The sequence below is a fragment of the Zeus faber genome (genome assembly GCF_960531495.2).
Source record: "Zeus faber genome assembly, chromosome: 2".
Lineage (NCBI taxonomy): Eukaryota > Metazoa > Chordata > Actinopteri > Zeiformes > Zeidae > Zeus > Zeus faber.
In genome coordinates, this window is record NC_137189.1 from 18,684,904 (window position 1) to 18,701,514 (window position 16,611).

A 16,611-nucleotide genomic window follows, 5' to 3' on the forward strand; every position below is an offset into this window, starting at 1 on the left:
CTCGTCTGTCAACAGCGCCACTGTCACGACCATATGGCCGGGACAGGCATAGGGTAGTCACACCATAAAGATAAAGATGGGGGAAAGGCGGTGCTTGGTGGGGAAAAAGCTCAGTAACTGCAGTTCTGTTAACCAGTGTTTGACCCCAATCACACAAGGGACTCTGTCAAACGCATTGAAATTTGGAAATGATAGAAATTGCAAATGGGTTGTATGTAGGATACTTCCGGTGTAGATTGAACAAAGGCCCATTCACTAAGGGAGGTCCAGGATGTGTTTTATTTAAAGCAGCCAGTATATTTCCAACAAAGAGAGAACTTTATCAATAAGAACCTCCTCCAAATTTCTCTTCAAACACAGATGTCAGTATCCTCGGTGCAAATTAAAGACTATACACCGATCAGCCACCACAATGAAACCACCACTAATATTGTGTAGCTATCCCTCGTGCCGCCAAAACAGCTCTGACAGGTCGAGGCATGGACTCCACAAGACCTCTGAAGGTGTCCTGTGGTATCTGGCACCAAGACGTTAGCAGCAGATCCTTTCAGTCCTGGAAGTTGTGAGGTGGGGCCCCTATGGATCGGGCTTGTTGTTCCAGCACATCCCACTGATGCTCCATCGGATCGGACCCTAACCTCGGCCATCCACATGATGTAGAAGAAAACATGATTCATCAGACCAGGCAACCTTCTTCCATTGCTCCATGGTCCAGTTCTTATGCCCATTGTAGGCGCTTTCGGTGGAGTACAGGGGTCAGCATGGGCACTCTCACCGGTCTGCGGCCACACAGCCTCATACGCAGGAAGCTGCGATGCTCTGTGTGTTCTGACACCTTTCTATCATAGCAGCATTAACCTTTTCAGCAATTTGTTCTACAGTAGCTCTTCTGTCGGATCGGACCAGACTGGCTAGACTTCACTCCCCATGTGCATCAGTGAGTCCATGTGCGCCCATGACCCTGTCGCCGGTTCACCAGTTGTCCTTCCTTGGACCACTTTTGGTAGGTACTAACCACTGCATTCTGGGAACACCCCACAAGATCTGCCATTTTGGAGATGCTCTGACCCAGTCGTCTAACCATCACAATTTGGTCCTTGTTAAAGTCGCTCAGATCCTTACGCTTGCCCATTTTTCCTGCTTCCAACACATCAACTTCAAGAACTGACTGTTCACTTGCTGCCTAATGTATCCTGCCCACTTGACAGGTGCCATTGGAACAAGATGAGCAATATTATTCACTTCACCTTTCAGTGGTTTTAATGCTGTGGCTGACTGGTGCATATTGACTTAATTAATCGGAAACTAAAGTAAAGTTCGGCTGATTAACTCCGATAGATACCTCCAAGGGATGTTTGGGCCAATTGCAGACAGGAAAGGGTTGGCGAAATGGTGAATAGTTTGCACTAAAGGCTTCCAGACCCAAACTCAAGACTTTGGTTTTGCTTGAAAAGTTCTATCCTGTGAATATACTGGCACCGTAAGCATCTTCCCCTTGAGCCCTTCTTAGCCTCCGGTGGAGGTGGTCGCTGTCCTGTCTAGGGTCACGTACCAAACCATTTCCTGCAACACAACACAGCCTCGAGCGGGAGACAGGAGGCAGATTAAAGACTAAATGGAGCAATTAACGAGTGGAATCTTGGCGTCCCTCGATGTCTCCACTGATGGCAGATAAGGGGCCTCTTGGCATTCTGCAGGCAGGAGCTCTTAAAACATAAGTATTGCATGGATTGTTCGCTCCGGAAAACCCTCCTCGGCCTCAATAACAACATTACACATTGGGAAGTCCCAACATCTCAAATGATGAAGTGCAGCCGAAATAAAACATGGTTTATTGTGTCTATTTATTTAGGCTATACAAACTGTTTCTAACTTGCAATAAGATTAAGATATTTGTTCAAGAAGCATTATCAGAAGAGACATCTCTCCCCTCTCTCTCTCTCTCTCTCTCTCTCTCTCTCTCTCTCTCTTTCTCTCCCCCTCCCTCCCGCGCCATGCGTGAGAGGGGCGGGGCCGGCTCCCTCTGCCTGGCTCTCACACGTGCACAAGGAGACCCTGCTCGGAGTGAGTGACAATGGCGGAGAGAATTCGTTGGACGATTCACACATGTAAAAATAGATTTATATTCTTATTTATAATTCCTCATTGAAATGTTATCCCTGTGCATTTTGTGAGCTTCTATCTGTTTTATCCTGTGATTGTAATGCACACTGAATGAGCAAAAAAAATGAACTCCACACAGTATCACAGAGTACAGTAGATATGTAAATGACCCGTGATGAAATTTGGTTGTGCTCTTTGCCCACTGCCCTCATTGTCACCATGTAGACCAGGGCACGGTCAATGCTCATCTCCAGTAGCAGGAAATGTTCTCCTTCCTCCTTTTGTATTTTCTCACATGTACTCTTCTCCTACCTTTAGCTCCTTCTGAATTGTTGTCAGCCGTGGTTACGAAGCACAGGAACCCACCCGTGGCCCTCTATTATTCATCGGTGTGTGTGTGTGTGTGTGTGTGTGTGTGTGTGTGTGTGTGTGTGTGTGTGTGTGTGTGTGTGTGTGTGTGTGTGTGTGTGTGTGTGTGAACAGGTTTAGCTTCTTAGTGATTGCACCCTGAAAATTGCTAAATGAGTTTAGGTTGGGATGAGTTGAGTTAATTATATTGAATGCCAGTGCTTTCTAAATGAGCGCATGGAAGATGAGGAGGTAGGAAGAGATTTGTGTGTAGGGTTCTGTGGAAAAAGGTCCAAAAAATCTTTTCTGCTGGAAATGTTCAATGCATTATTTTGACAACAATGCACAAGTTTACTAACGCTATCCCAGTTATGTGAAAGGTTTGGCTATAACTCTGACAGTTTTTTTCTGTTAATTTCGATCAAAGCCAATGTTTACGGACTATTGTTATTTTATGGTTTAGTTAGTGTGAATCACGGGTAAAATGAAGGGTTTCAAAGTTAATAAAAGGAGCACGTAGGTTGTCTGTGGAGCTTGAGAAGCCAATCGGGTAACAATCTATACAGATTGGCCAAAGTTAATACTCATTTATACACTGGAGCAGTGTTCATTTTGGCAGCTTTTTTAGATTAAGTCTGAGTCTTAATATTTAGACGAAAATGCTTATTAGTTTTAGTCACATTTTAGTAATTTCTATCCTCCATAGTTTTAGTCTTCATTTAGGCGACGAAAAGTCATTACATTTTAGTCAACTTTTAGTCATTACTTTTAGTCTAAATGTTTTTTCTCTTTAAACAAATTCAATTAGGCAACACACTGTCTGTCTGGCTGAGATCCTGGGAATCTGCTCCCAGAATGCAAATGGCTTGGAGGATCCCGGCATTTGCATTCTGGGAATTGCTGTTTTTCTGGGAAGACCCCGCTGCGCCACCTCGCGCCGCCAAGGCAGTTCCGCGATATAAGTGAGAGCTTCTGCTACCATCTTCTAGTAATCTATAACAACACAGAGATGATTCGTTTTGATGGAGAAGTGAAACTTCTTGCTTCTGATGTTTATTTGTGGTCGTTTCTTTGGCAATGTTTACGGAAGTGACTTCACGTTTTGTCGGTGTAGTCGTTTGAGTCGATACACTTTATATCCTAATTTTATCAAAACGGACTTGAACTACATGTGTGCATCAAAGGAACAGTACGATAGCTGTTGATGCTGTTGTTCAGATTTCAACAATGGGAGAGTAACTCAAAAACTCAGTTTTTAAAATAAATGGTGAGAAACATACGCACTCGAGCAAAAACTCGAGGAACATACGCACAATTGGGGTAAAAAATCATGCACTTTGTATGTCTGATAGCACACCACTAACATTTTAGTCCCATCTTGTCAACGAAAACAACACATACATTTCGTCATAGTTTTTATTATCAAAGATCCAGGCTTCCAATGGCTTCCAACTTGAGCTAATGTCACTTAAGTTACCAATACATCATGGGTATCAACTTGTCTGCACATTGGGGATTTAGTAAATCTATAATAATTGTCCACCTTTCAGTTGTCCTCAATTTTAATGTGAAATATTTTTGAGATGTCACCACATGTATTATATTTCGACCTTTTAAAGTGAGCATAGGGCAAGAAATGAACTTTTCATCTCTCCCCGCCCCCAGCCTTGTTTCTTTATGCCTGCTTGTCTTAACAGTCAGTGAGTGATTTAGAGCGAATTAGGGCCTCAAAACAAAGGTTGGTTACCTGCAAAAGATGTATGTGAAGCAGATGACCTTACCAGCCATGTTAAATCATTGATCTGTTTACTTCCCATTCTGTTGGGGCAGAGAGGTTGTCCGAAGAATACTATAAAGAAAGGGGACTATGTGGTCATTGGGGGTTGAATCGGCAATTTCGAAGTTTAAAAAGGAGAGACCTGCGGACTCCACACCAACACATCGCCAGCAGTTTTATTTTTTGTTTATTATTATTATTATTTTTCTAATCTGAGTACCCTGCTCCACCCTGTCACCCCACCTCTGGCCACAACAAACAAGGAGAAACACGCCACCGTGCTCCTGTTTCTTTCGCTCAGCACAATATTGACACAGGAGCGCGTTGTTTCCATTGCCTCAGCACTACAAACAAAAGCACGCCGGGGCTTTACAACTCACAGCTGCTTGGCACATCAGCATGCTTGGCAGTGATCTTACCCGACTCCAGCCAGTCGGTCTCCAGAGGTTTGCTTGTTTCCAGGGACCCCCACGAGAAGAAAGCTGATGTTGACCGTGACCAGGGTAGATCGGTTGGCACAATACCAAAGGACGTGTGCCCCCAGCCCAATACTCACCAATTTGATCCTGACAACTTCCAGACATTACCAGGTTGTTTCCCCTGTTAAACCATTCAGCCTGGCGGGTTACAGTTGTCCGTATCTTCCTCCTCCCTCACCGGATATTGAGCATTGCCTGGTTTTCCTCTTGATTGAAGCTCCAGTGTGTCCTCCAACCTCAGCTGTCTGCGCCAGCTGCTCTCCAGGGCAGAGCCTGCCCATGAGCCCCAAGACCTGATTCCTGCATGAATTTTTCAGACTGTGAGAAGTTCTGCAGAGGCCACCTGCTACACAGAGCCTAAATACCCCCACCAAACTCCGTCACTGGCCTGCAACTAACCACCCCCCCATGCTAGGGTTACAAGGCTATTGGTTTGCATGTGGAGCTGAGATGGCTGTTGGTGGGCACGCAGTCGTGAGGATTGGTCCGGGGTTACACATTTTAAAATGTTTTTGGTATAGATCTTTTTTAATGTACTCAGTACAAAGCATGGCAGCAACAATGGGCTGGCATTACCACTCCAGAATACATGGAGTCACCAAGCTATTGTCATTATAGCAAGCACATGCTCATTGAGTTGAAACTAAGAAATGACAACAACCACCAGAGCCCCAAAAATGTATTATCCTAATTTCCTCACACAGTCGAGGAGGTTGTCAGTGGATTAGTGGCTCCTTAGCTGTGACATGGTGGATATCAAGTAGCCACAGGGAGTGGCACTTTGGCCTTTAATCATCCTATCAGATGGTCACAGTGGCTCAGACCCGATTTATTTTTCCTGTACGTTGCCTTCGCCAAAACAAACTCTTTCTAAGTCCAAAGACGACATGAAATAGCCTCTAGTCTAAGAAGTGTTTTTATGTGTTTCATTTTGTGGATCCACACTTTGTCACAAGTTTAATGGGCCTCCAGGTCCCGTGACAAGCATGGCCTGTAAAGCACGGGGACATTCATCACAACTAAAAGCGTCAAAATTAACTGAAACGTGTGGTGTGAACATCAGGGGACACCCACCGGGGACACAGCCTGGTGATGAGTGATTGTCATGGAGCCTGGGTTTTGGGGTTCTAGCACCTGTCGGAGGTGGGGCACATTTTCAATGAGGTGCAACCGCGCCGAGCTGTGGAAGTCTGACATGTCAGCCCATTTTGGAGGCTTACACGTAGGGGAGACGCACACAAAACCGAAATACCAGGCTTCCTCGGTTTCTTGGTAAATGTAACATCTACAGACATGAACACTTTTTCCAGATTACTTTTTTTTTTAGATATTGATCACCTTCACAATCAATACTTAATCACTTAGTACTTCCGCTTACAGGCCTTTCATCCACGACTCATTTGTGCTTTTACTGTAGGCATTGTCCTGTGAGGAATACTAAGTGTGTGTGTGTGTGTGTGTGTGTGTGTGTGTGTGTGTGTGTGTGTGTGTGTGTGTGTGTGTGTGTGTGTGTGTGTGTGTGTGTGTGTGTGTGTGTGTGTGTGTGTGTGTGTGAGAAATGCATTTCCTTGGGAGGGGACCATAACCTCTGTTTGAAGGTGATTAGGGGCCGCCTGAGTGGGAGGGCAGCCAACTGAGGACACCTGCTGGCCAGCAGCGGCATTACTTATAAAACAACTACCCTCATTGTTTTTCACCATTTCTTCTACCGTAGCATCGTCAGGTTTCCATTTACAGAAACTGTGGTTTTAGTTTTGCATTTGCATCGGCTAGTAATGGTAGTTTCAAGGGTCATATGAAGACCTAAGTTGGAAAGGGTTTTGAAAACCTGGGTTTTCAAATACAATCTCCCATCAGTCTAACACTCGTGGCCTTCACAAATTCTGTATTATTCATTGGTTACATAACAAAAAAAAACATGGACTACTATTGTGAAATGATGCCACATTCAGGATGTTTGCATTCATTCTAAATCAAGAGTGGAATTGTATTGTGTCTAGGTTCTAGGTTTTCCGGTGGCAAATTATATCAATGTTTTCTATCTATTAATGGCAATGACACAAAAATGTTTTCAGACTGATTGAACAGCGTTATGTATTATTAATATTGTTGACATTATTTTTGGAGGGAACTCCGTGGTCAATAGTGGTGTTGGCCGGTGTCATATTAAGAAACAGTCACTGCTACAGAGCCTCCCGCCCGCCCGCCCCACCCTACTACCAAGCACTTTAGTCTCCCTCATGTGTTCCTGCTGGCTAATGTCTAAGTCCTGAAAGAGCTGATTCTAGACCTCGCACACACACGCACGCACGCACGCACACATACACATACACACACACACGCACGCAGTTTGAGACTCTTCTTGATTGACTCTGCCCTGATAGACTGCTCTGCTAAGGGACCCACTCCTGACACCCTCGGTTTAGAGAAGGATCAATTCAGTGGACTGCTTGCGCTTCAGTTTGGGCTTCCAATAATGCTTTTTTTGTTTTTTTGCTGTATTCTCCCTCTCTCTCTCTCCCCCTCCCTCCCTCCCTCAGAATGTACCCCATTAAGGAGGTTCCTATGGAGACGGAACCCCTAACCGACTGGCTGTACCAGAGGTTTGTGGAGAAGGAGGAGCTCCTGGCCCACTTTTACGAAACAGGTCCGTCCCGCCACGCCCATAGGGTCCTAGACCGTTGATCACTTTATTTGTCGTCGTCGATGTTGTTGTTGCTTTTGTTGTTTTCCAAGAGAACGCACAGCTGACCAGTTTCCTCGTTCCTCCCCACCCCCAACAGGCGCGTTTCCTACGGTCAAAGGCCAGAAGGCGGTTTCCCGGAACATGACCCTGGACCCTGTGTGGCTGTGCGTCATACAGTTGCTGGCGTTTGCCTCCGGCTACGTGTGGTACAGCCTCCTCCACTACTTGTACCGCTGCTTGTTTTGAGCGAGACTCGCAAGACTGAGCGGACCATCGGCGATGCCTCAGGATCAGTTTTGGTGTGTGGCCCAGTGTCGTGCCCCGCCCCCGCCCCTGAACCCCGATCAAGACCCCGACCCCCACCATGGATGAATGTACACTGGCAAAAAGTAAAGATACAGTCGTGGGGGCGGGGGGTGTCAGGTGGGGGGAGAGGGAAGTCACATGTGGAAAAACTTCAAACGCTCATGCAATGAACCTGCTTGCGTTCACACACACACACACACACACACACACACACACACACACACACACACACACACACACACACCCTCCCTCCCTCTAACCCCCCCCAAGGATCTCTCTCACACAAGTCACGTTTTAATGTTTACATGTCCTCCTACATTTCAAAAACACATACACACACGTTTCCTTTTGATCCCGGATCACAAATGAGGCTCAGGACTCACCCGGAAGGTTTTCTGGACTCTCGCTCTATCTATCTATCTATCTATCTATCTATCTGTCTGTCTGTCTATCTATCTATCTATCTATCTGTCTGTCTATCTATCTGTCTATCTCTTTGGGCTTTAGCTGTAGTAGTTTTACTGTGTGTGTGTGTGTGTGTGTGTGTGTGTGTGTGTGTGTGTGTGTGTGTGTGTGTGTGTGTGTGTGTGTGTGTGTGTGTGTGTGTGTGTGTGTATAAACTCTGTAAATTAAAGCATAATGCCTGCCCTACGCTTCTTGGCGAGACCAGAATCTGCCCACTGGATCGCCCCCCCCATCTCTCTTTGTCAGCCTGCTGGATATATATCTTGGCCACATGTTCCAGGAAGAGACGCTGTGCGAAACATGAACGTAGAGAGACCCACCCCCACGGCCGACCTCTCCTCTGGTCTTCATTGCACTAAGGAACCATACTGCCCTTCCCGCTTCACACCACACCCAGCTCCGCCCCAGAAGAAGAAAAAAGGGAAAACCCTGACTTGGTAGTTGGTAGTTGATGTTTTAATCCCATCTTGTGTCTTTTTGGTTTTACATTTTTATTTCAATGTTTCTCCCCTTTAACCCCCCCCTCGAAATCACTCACTCTACGATAGCCATGACATTTGTCATCCATGTCTTTTATCGGCCGTCAAAGTCTTCTTTTTGTTTCTGTGTCCATCTGGCCTGTCTGTCTGTCTGTCTGTCTGCTGAGACGGTATTCGGAGCTGATTGTGAAAGGTGGGGGAGGGGGGGGGGGGGTTGGTTTACACTGGTTGGCCTAAAAGGACGTTGGCTTATTGGCTTGTTATGTCTTGACTCTGAGTACGGATCGTTTACTCCGTCGGCCGGACCCGGCCTGCAATGGGGGAGTGGGCCGGGCCGGAAACCCAAGCGGGGGACGGGAGGGGGGGGTGGGCGAAAGGAAGAGGCAGGCGCAGTTGAGACACGCCCGCCCAGAGTCGCTGATGACGGAAAACACTGACGGCGCCCAGGGCGAGAACTCTTCCGAGGTTCAGGTCTCTCCTCCTGATCCAGAGCACCCCCCCCCCCCCCCCCCCCTTCACTCTGCACGGAACCAACACACAAGCACACACACACACGGAACAGAAACAAATGTGCAGCTACACGAAGGAGAGTTACAAGACAAGCCAGACTGAAAGGAGGCAGGGACGCTTGCTTCCTCCCATTGGAAAGCATTATTTTACAAATATTTAAGCCATAGCGTTGTTTAAGTGCGGGGAGAAATGACATTGGCCGGGGAGGGGTGGAGGGGTTGGGATTAATAATTTTTATAGCAAAGCTTACTCCCTAACGTTCGGCGGTTCTGAAATGTAGACGTTTTTGGCTCACAGGAAACCTAGGTGTCGATACTGTACATTTGCAGCGTAACCTGCCTAAGTGAGTGTGCGTGCGGTTGTCTTTTTACTCCCCCCTCCACCCCCCTTTTCTTGATCTATTGCGATTAATGTTGTGTTGCTCTGCAGCGTCAGTGAGTGTCAGGCGGCAAGTCACTGTTATTAGTGGTCACGTTTTTACTTTTGTTTCATTTTTTTTCTAATTACTTGAACTGTCGTCATGTCATGTCACGGTATGTTTAAAAATAATCTTGTACATACGGAAAGAAAACCCACAAAAATGCCTAGGTAGATTTTTTTTTTTCATTGTTTTATGAATGACTGCAAGGTTCTCTCTCTCTCTATCTCTCTGTTTTTAATATTTTTTTCTGATCGATTTTACTTTAAAATTTGAATGTTTTTAAAAAGGAAAAACAGACTGCGAGGACTTCCCCGTCACCTTGTTCAGTGTTAGCCCTGTGTCTTTTATTTTCCTTTGAGTTGTGACTCCTTTCCCAGGATGCTATTGTTTGTTCGCTTCATGACCTCGGAGCCAGGCCAGATTCTGGCTCCTGCACTATCTCTCTGTTCGCTGGCGGCGGGGCCCAGTTTCCAGGTTAACCGTTCTTAAAATGAAAAATCTAAATGGATAGACCAGACCCGGCGTCCAGGTTTCCCGTGGAGAACCTCGGCCATCCAGATTGACCCGCTAAGCCTCGTCAGGCGGCTGTTTGCCGTTTGATGCGTTATGCAACCACTCATCTGGCATGGGGCTGAATGCAACATCTGCATTGAGATCGTGAAGGACTGTACGGGACGGATTCGAGAGGACAAACTGAAACTGGGCCGTCGAGGAACAGGATAGGAATCATTATTCCCTTTTTATTTAAGGGAAATTCAGGCAGGGCCCGGCAATGATGCGGTGATGATGATGGTGATTGGAAGTAACTGTTTTACCCCCTTGTTCATGTTGGGTACTATGTAGAAGAAAAGCGTTAGGAAATAAATGGCAGGGGGAAAATGCACGGAAGTTGCATTTTTACCCCAGACCATCTCCCCAGTGATAGGGTCTGTGTGTGAAATACATTGAGAGCTACCCGACGAGGTAGAAGTAAAAACCCCATTTTCATCCTGCCATCCTAAGAGTGTCCACATTTGAAGTGACCTCTTTGTGTTTTTTGTTTGTTTTTGTTGTTTTTTTCCTCAATGATTCTTTCCAAAGAAGGCAGGGGGGGGGGGCGGTTTCCTAGATATGATTTTAGGAAATAAACACAATAGGAATTAAAACAAATGAAAATAGAAATTGTCTGTAATTTTTCCATTTTGTACTTCTCCTTTAATTCCTAGCTACACAGCCATTTTACAACACAAAGACCTTGTGCTGGAATAAAACATCAAAATGATCTGAACAGCCTCCATTTCTTTCTTATTTCCTACCAAGTAGGCTATCGGTCAAGCTTGTGTTTACTCGGTTCTGGAGCATTGTTTAACCTGTTGTCTTTCACTGGAGAGCTGCAAGTCACCAGCTTACGTTATGGAGCTTCTTTTTCGCTGACGTCAGGTCCTTGGTGTGAAGTGGTGGAACCGTCTGCCCCCCTGCACTCTCAGCACCCGCCGGCCTCTCAGGGATCCCCTCAGTGCTGTGGTGTAGGAGCGCGGCGCCCGGGCTCCAAATCAACCACATGGAGAGGGTATTATGGTCAAGACCAAAGTAACTGAAATAAAGCAATGTCTTCAGCAAACCACACCCCAACTGTTTGCGTTACGGTGATGTATTCAGACCCTCAAGGTGTGCAGTCACTGGTTGCTACCAGCATCTTCAGGAGTGGGATCGCAGTGAAACCGGTTTGAGTCACTGGTCCTGACGCCCACCAATTTGTTTTGCGTATCTGCTTGAGATGGAACCAATGTAGATCTCATGAGTCCTGGTGTGCACGGGCCACTAAATGCTGTGTCACATGTCACTGCCGTATAATATGGTGGATGGAGCAGTCACAACTGGAGTTGTGCACTGAAGGAGGGGTCAGATTTGCAGGGGAGCCGCACGCTTCAGGCACGGTTGAGAATAGCAGGAAGCAAGGGAAGCGGTTATCGTCTACAGCTGAGACTGAGGGAGAGCTCGCAGACCGAGTTCAGGGCGGATCTCGCATTTCCAAATGAAATGACCTTCCAGCTTTCATGACTGGTTCTAGCCGAGATACAGTAGTAGAAATGAAGACGTTCTGCCACTCCAGCAGCTCCAGGCGTCCCAACTCTCATGAGCCCTCGTCCTGTGACACGAAACGTGGCATTTAGAAGATTTCCTATTACAATATCAAGGAGGATACCGTACAGTGTATGTGTGGGCCCTCTCTAAAAGATGGCGTGATATCGCTGCCACCTGGTGGACGGCGTTGTTGATCCGTTGTCAATCAGCTTACGACGAGAGGATGGCCAATCAGCGTTCGAGATACGGCGAGAGGCGGGCCAATCGGCATTCGGCGTCCCTTAGGAGGCGAGCCAAACAGCGGTCGGCGTACGTTGAGAGGCGGGCCAATCAGCGTTCCGCGTACGTTGAGAGGCGGGCCAATCAGCTTCGAGAATTGAGGCACAGGTTTTAAAACGAGCGCGGCGGCTTCCTGTTTTGTTGTTAGAGACGCTCATACGACCGGACGAGGGGGCACCAGCGTGCGTTTCCCCCAAAAGCCGAACAAGAGGATCATACTCCCACCTCAACATTAATCAGGGTGACCCAAGCAGGTATATGCGGAGCTTGGAAGTTATATCTGGGCCTATATCCAGCGCGAACAGCGTCAACTGCCATATCGTCGCTTTTCTAGGATGCCGTCCCGTGCGGAGGACTACGAGGTTCTGCTCACCATAGGATCCGGTTCTTATGGCAAATGCCAAAAAATAAGAAGGAAATCTGACGGGAGGGTAAGTGTCCGATGCCTCCGTCGCTCTGCATGGTTATTAAGTTCACTTGCATCCGCTTTGAATCACATCGGATGCACCGGTTAAAAATAAACACTGTTTATTGACGACACTCGCCGTGTATTTTCATCAGTTTTGACGAGTCTCATCAGCCGTTGATAATAGTTTATTTTTCTACATCAGAATCTGCTTATTATTGTAAGGAATTTGTTTTGGTTAGAAAAGTTACTAAAATAAACAGAATATACAAAATGTGTTCTAGTTCGCATAGGGTCAATTAAAAGACCATGACAAAACGGCTGCTGTGTGTATAGCTATAGATGGGATGTTCTGAATAGGATGTATTCGTGCGTATACAAATACGGACATGGATTATAATAATGGAAGAGCAGGTCTAAACGCTTTCCAGTCGGCAGCACCTAAGCTTTGAAATAGCCCCCCCAAAAAATCCCATCTCTGAACTCTTAAAAGTCGTTAAAAACCCATCCGACAGGCATTTAGTTAGGCATGTGGTTGTGTTTTGTCTCTTTTCCCCTTGTGTGTTTTATCTGATGTTTCTTTGTTTTATTTATTTGACTGTGAAGCGCTTTGACTGGTGTCTGTGAAAGGTGCTATATAAATAAACTTAATTTACTAAACTATAACAATGTTATTACTAACTTATTACAGATTGTACACAGACGTTCTGGTTATTGTGACTGATTCTTGTCCTACAGACTCTGGTGTGGAAGGAGCTGGACTATGGCAACATGGCTGAGAGCGAGAAGCAGATGCTGGTGTCGGAGGTGAATCTTCTGAGGGAGCTCAAGCACCCGAACATAGTGAGGTACTATGACCGCATCATCGACCGCACAAACACCACGCTGTACATTGTGATGGAGTACTGCGAGGGCGGAGACCTTGCCAGCCTCATCGCCCGATGCATCAAAGAAAGGTGAGTTTTCATGACTGATTCTAGCTGACGTACAGTAGCAGGAATGAAGACATTCTGGTGGAGGAAAACATCATTCCACTTTGGGTTTTGACCGTTTCAGGCGTTACCTGGAGGAGCAGTTCATCCTGCGGGTCATGGCCCAACTCACATTGGCCTTGAATGAGTGCCACAGCCGCAGCGACGGCGGGGCCACCGTTCTTCACCGAGACCTCAAACCGGCCAACATCTTCCTGGACGTCAAGCAGAACGTCAAGCTGGGAGACTTCGGCCTTGCAAGGATCCTCAACCACGACACCAGCTTTGCAAAGACGTTTGTCGGGACACCTTACTACATGTCCCCAGTGAGTTGTCTTTTTTAATGGGTGTTTCCTATGGATGTTTATTATTTTAAACGATTTGTCAGAAAACCCCATGTGAGCACGGGAAGAACATGCAAACTCCACACAGAAAGGCTCCTAATTGGGAGATAATCGGAAATTGAACCCAGGACCTTCTCGCTGTGAGGCAGCAGTGCAATGCACTGTGTGATAACTATAGGAAGAAGACAAGCTGAGGGGGACCTACACAATATTAGGAAGGTGGTCTTAATGTTATGGTTGATCGGTGTATAATCCCAAAGATATTTGAATAATCTTAAACACACGTTTCTAGATCTCAGAAGGGGGGGCATCTATTGGATGTTTTCAAGTTTCACTGGCTTGTTAAAAAAAAAAAAATTTCCAGCAGTTTTATTTATTTTATTTTTTTTCTATTTCTCCTCTTCAGAGTAGATTCACTAATTTCAATCCGTTCTTATTATTTTGTGAAAATGAAGTTTGGGTCAGTCATCACATTACTGTCATGCCAAGTAAAATTCTTACCCAAAAACTATCAACCCTCCCAATTATTTTGAGCTTTTTTGTTTTGCATGCGCTGTTTTCTAACTGGCAACTACCACAACTATCATACAATGTGATTAAAATATATATATATTTATTTTTTTTATTTTAGGAACAAATGAACCGGATGTCCTACAACGAGAAGTCTGATATTTGGTCACTGGGATGCTTGCTCTATGAACTGTGTGCATTATCGTAAGTTTCAAAAAGCTGCTTTCTCAAGCTGAGTCACTCCCGTAGCCAGTGCGTTGACTTTGACGGTGTTGTGTTTTTGTACCATTTAGGCCTCCTTTCACAGCCTACAACCAAAAAGAGTTGGCGGAAAAAATCAGAGAGGGCAAGTTCCGAAGGATCCCCTATCGCTACTCCGACAAACTAAATTCCCTGCTCTCCAGAATGCTCCACTTAAAGGTCCGACGTGACAATTTAGAAAACTTGTTGAATTTCTTTGAAAGCGGCAAACCTTCGCTTTATCTGCTATTTACCCCCCACTATTTATACGGTTTTCTCTGCCTCTGTTGTCAGGACTTTCTGAGGCCCTCGGTAGAGTCCATCCTCCAGAGCGCCCTGTTGGCCAGCATGGTGGCCGAGGAGCAGAGGAAGGCCCAGACGCGGCTACGGAGGAAGTCGGCGGAGTACGGCTGTCCAGCGCAGAAGCCCCCCGAACTGCCCGTGACCTCCTTGGCGGCGGAGCTCAGGATGAAGGAAGAGGCTCTGCGGGACAGAGAGAAAGCCCTCAAGGAGCGAGAGGAGAGGCTGGAGCGTGAGTTTGCCTTTTTTTTTTTTTTTTTTTTTTTTTTAACCCCCCCCCCCAATTTCCTTAGAATTATTATTTTTGAATTGTATTATGATTTGTCCTATTTTGATGGCAGAGAAGGAACAGGAGCTGTGTATCCGTGAGAGACTCTCTGATGAAAAGCTTGCAAGGTAAGGCTTTACTGTTGAAAAATGCTCTGCTTTATTTTTATGCACTTTACTCATTATGTTTTCACTTTCAGGGCAGAGAGTTTGCTAAAGAATTGGAACCTATTAAAGCCACAGAAGGGACTGTCGCCATTATACTCCAAAGACATAGGTATGGGAATCGGACGAACACCCCTCAACCACCGGAATTTAGACAATATTTAAATGCTGTTTTCCTATGATCGCATTTTAAGGGTTAGGTGCTGGTTATCCAATTAACATGTTTATTTATATCATTTAAAATGTTTTAATAATAAAGTTGTTTTTATACAAAATGCTGCTTGTGTGTTGGGACAGCCAAAATGACAAGATAATAGATTATAGTTGAGTAACTCCTTACTGTCTGGTCCTAGATCTAGCGGATGACCTCTCCCCAGGGAAGAAAAAGGTCCACTTTGCCGGCGACAGCAAAGAGAACCACAGGCCTGACGGTCGGCAGCTGGCGGAGGACCAGGAGCTGGTTCTAAAGAAGAGGCTGCAGGCAGCTAACTTGCGCGCCCAGGCTTTGGGGGAGGCGGAAAGGGCCTACATAAAGAGTCAGCTGTTACTCGGCATCCGCTAGATACGCCTCTGGACCCATGGCCGATTGTGAAAGCAAGGGACATTTACCAACACTGATGGAAACTGTTTTATTTTAATTATTTGTAGCATATTTATTTGCACCGTTACCCTATACTCATAATACAGTGGTACCTCGACTTACGACTGCATCTACTTACGACTAATCCAAGATACGAGTAGCGATAGTTGCGAAAATTTGTATCGACTTGCGACCGACTGCTCCAAGATACGAGCGTGGAAATTTGCAGTTGGTGGACGGCGGCCAGTCAGCAGTCAGTCAGCGGGCGACCTACATCGTGTGTGCACGTAGTTCACGGCTTATCGATATTTTTTTCATATTTACTGTGTTTGTGCTGTGATTTTTATTTTCACCCTTCGTGATTTCATAAATTATATGGGAAATATTGCTTCGACATACGACCATTCTTATAGAACAAATTAGTCGTAAGTTGAGGTACCTAAAACCAATACCTGTCTGATTTTAGTCTTGGTACTATTTGTGTTTGTGTGTGTGTGTGTGTGTGTGTGTGTGTGTGTGTACTTGAATTGTTTGGCATTGTATGCTGAACCAACTGTGGCCACACATTAAAGGCAACTCTACATTCTTGCAGTTTTGGCTTCAAATAAGGATGCGAGAGGTTCCTGTCTCAACAACTAATAGCAATGGTGTAAGATTTAGCCGAAAAAGCTATCATAATGACTTACAACTCCATGAATTGTTTTGGGTTGTTTGTTTTTTTGGTTTTTTTTTGCGAGGGATTATTGAGTGAGGGGTAAGAACATCTAATATTCGTCTATTCTTTTAATGTCGAGTTTTCCGCTCACGTCCCTCCCTCTAACCCCGAGGAGCGTCGACGTCGCGGCGCGCTGGGCGGCGCCGAAACTTTCAAACCTCCCGAGACACTTCCGCTTCCGGTGGCCCGTCGACGT

At 45.9% G+C, this 16,611-nt stretch overlaps 2 protein-coding genes across 4 annotated transcripts in view; both read left to right on the top strand.

Annotated features, from left to right (window-relative positions):
• lpgat1 (lysophosphatidylglycerol acyltransferase 1) overlaps nt 1–8,817 on the top strand; it is a 42,947-nt gene extending 34,130 nt beyond the window's left edge. For all 3 annotated transcript variants that reach the window (XM_080024343.1, XM_080024342.1, XM_080024344.1), the window contains exons 7-8: nt 7,248–7,354; nt 7,491–8,817. In XM_080024343.1, coding sequence (XP_079880469.1) covers nt 7,248–7,354; nt 7,491–7,639 — 256 coding nt within the window. In that variant the 3' untranslated portion in view covers nt 7,640–8,817. The remainder of the gene's footprint in view (nt 1–7,247; nt 7,355–7,490) is intronic.
• Nucleotides 8,818–12,211: 3,394 nt separating this feature from the next.
• Nucleotides 12,212–16,192, top strand: nek2 (NIMA-related kinase 2). Its single transcript, XM_079996691.1, has 9 exons — nt 12,212–12,348; nt 13,062–13,279; nt 13,380–13,620; nt 14,270–14,352; nt 14,442–14,568; nt 14,683–14,920; nt 15,030–15,084; nt 15,156–15,232; nt 15,474–16,192. Exons 1-9 carry the CDS (start codon nt 12,253–12,255, stop codon nt 15,680–15,682), a joined length of 1,344 nt encoding a protein of 447 aa, XP_079852817.1. The 5' UTR covers nt 12,212–12,252; the 3' UTR covers nt 15,683–16,192.
• The last annotated feature ends 419 nt before the right edge of the window (nt 16,193–16,611 follow it).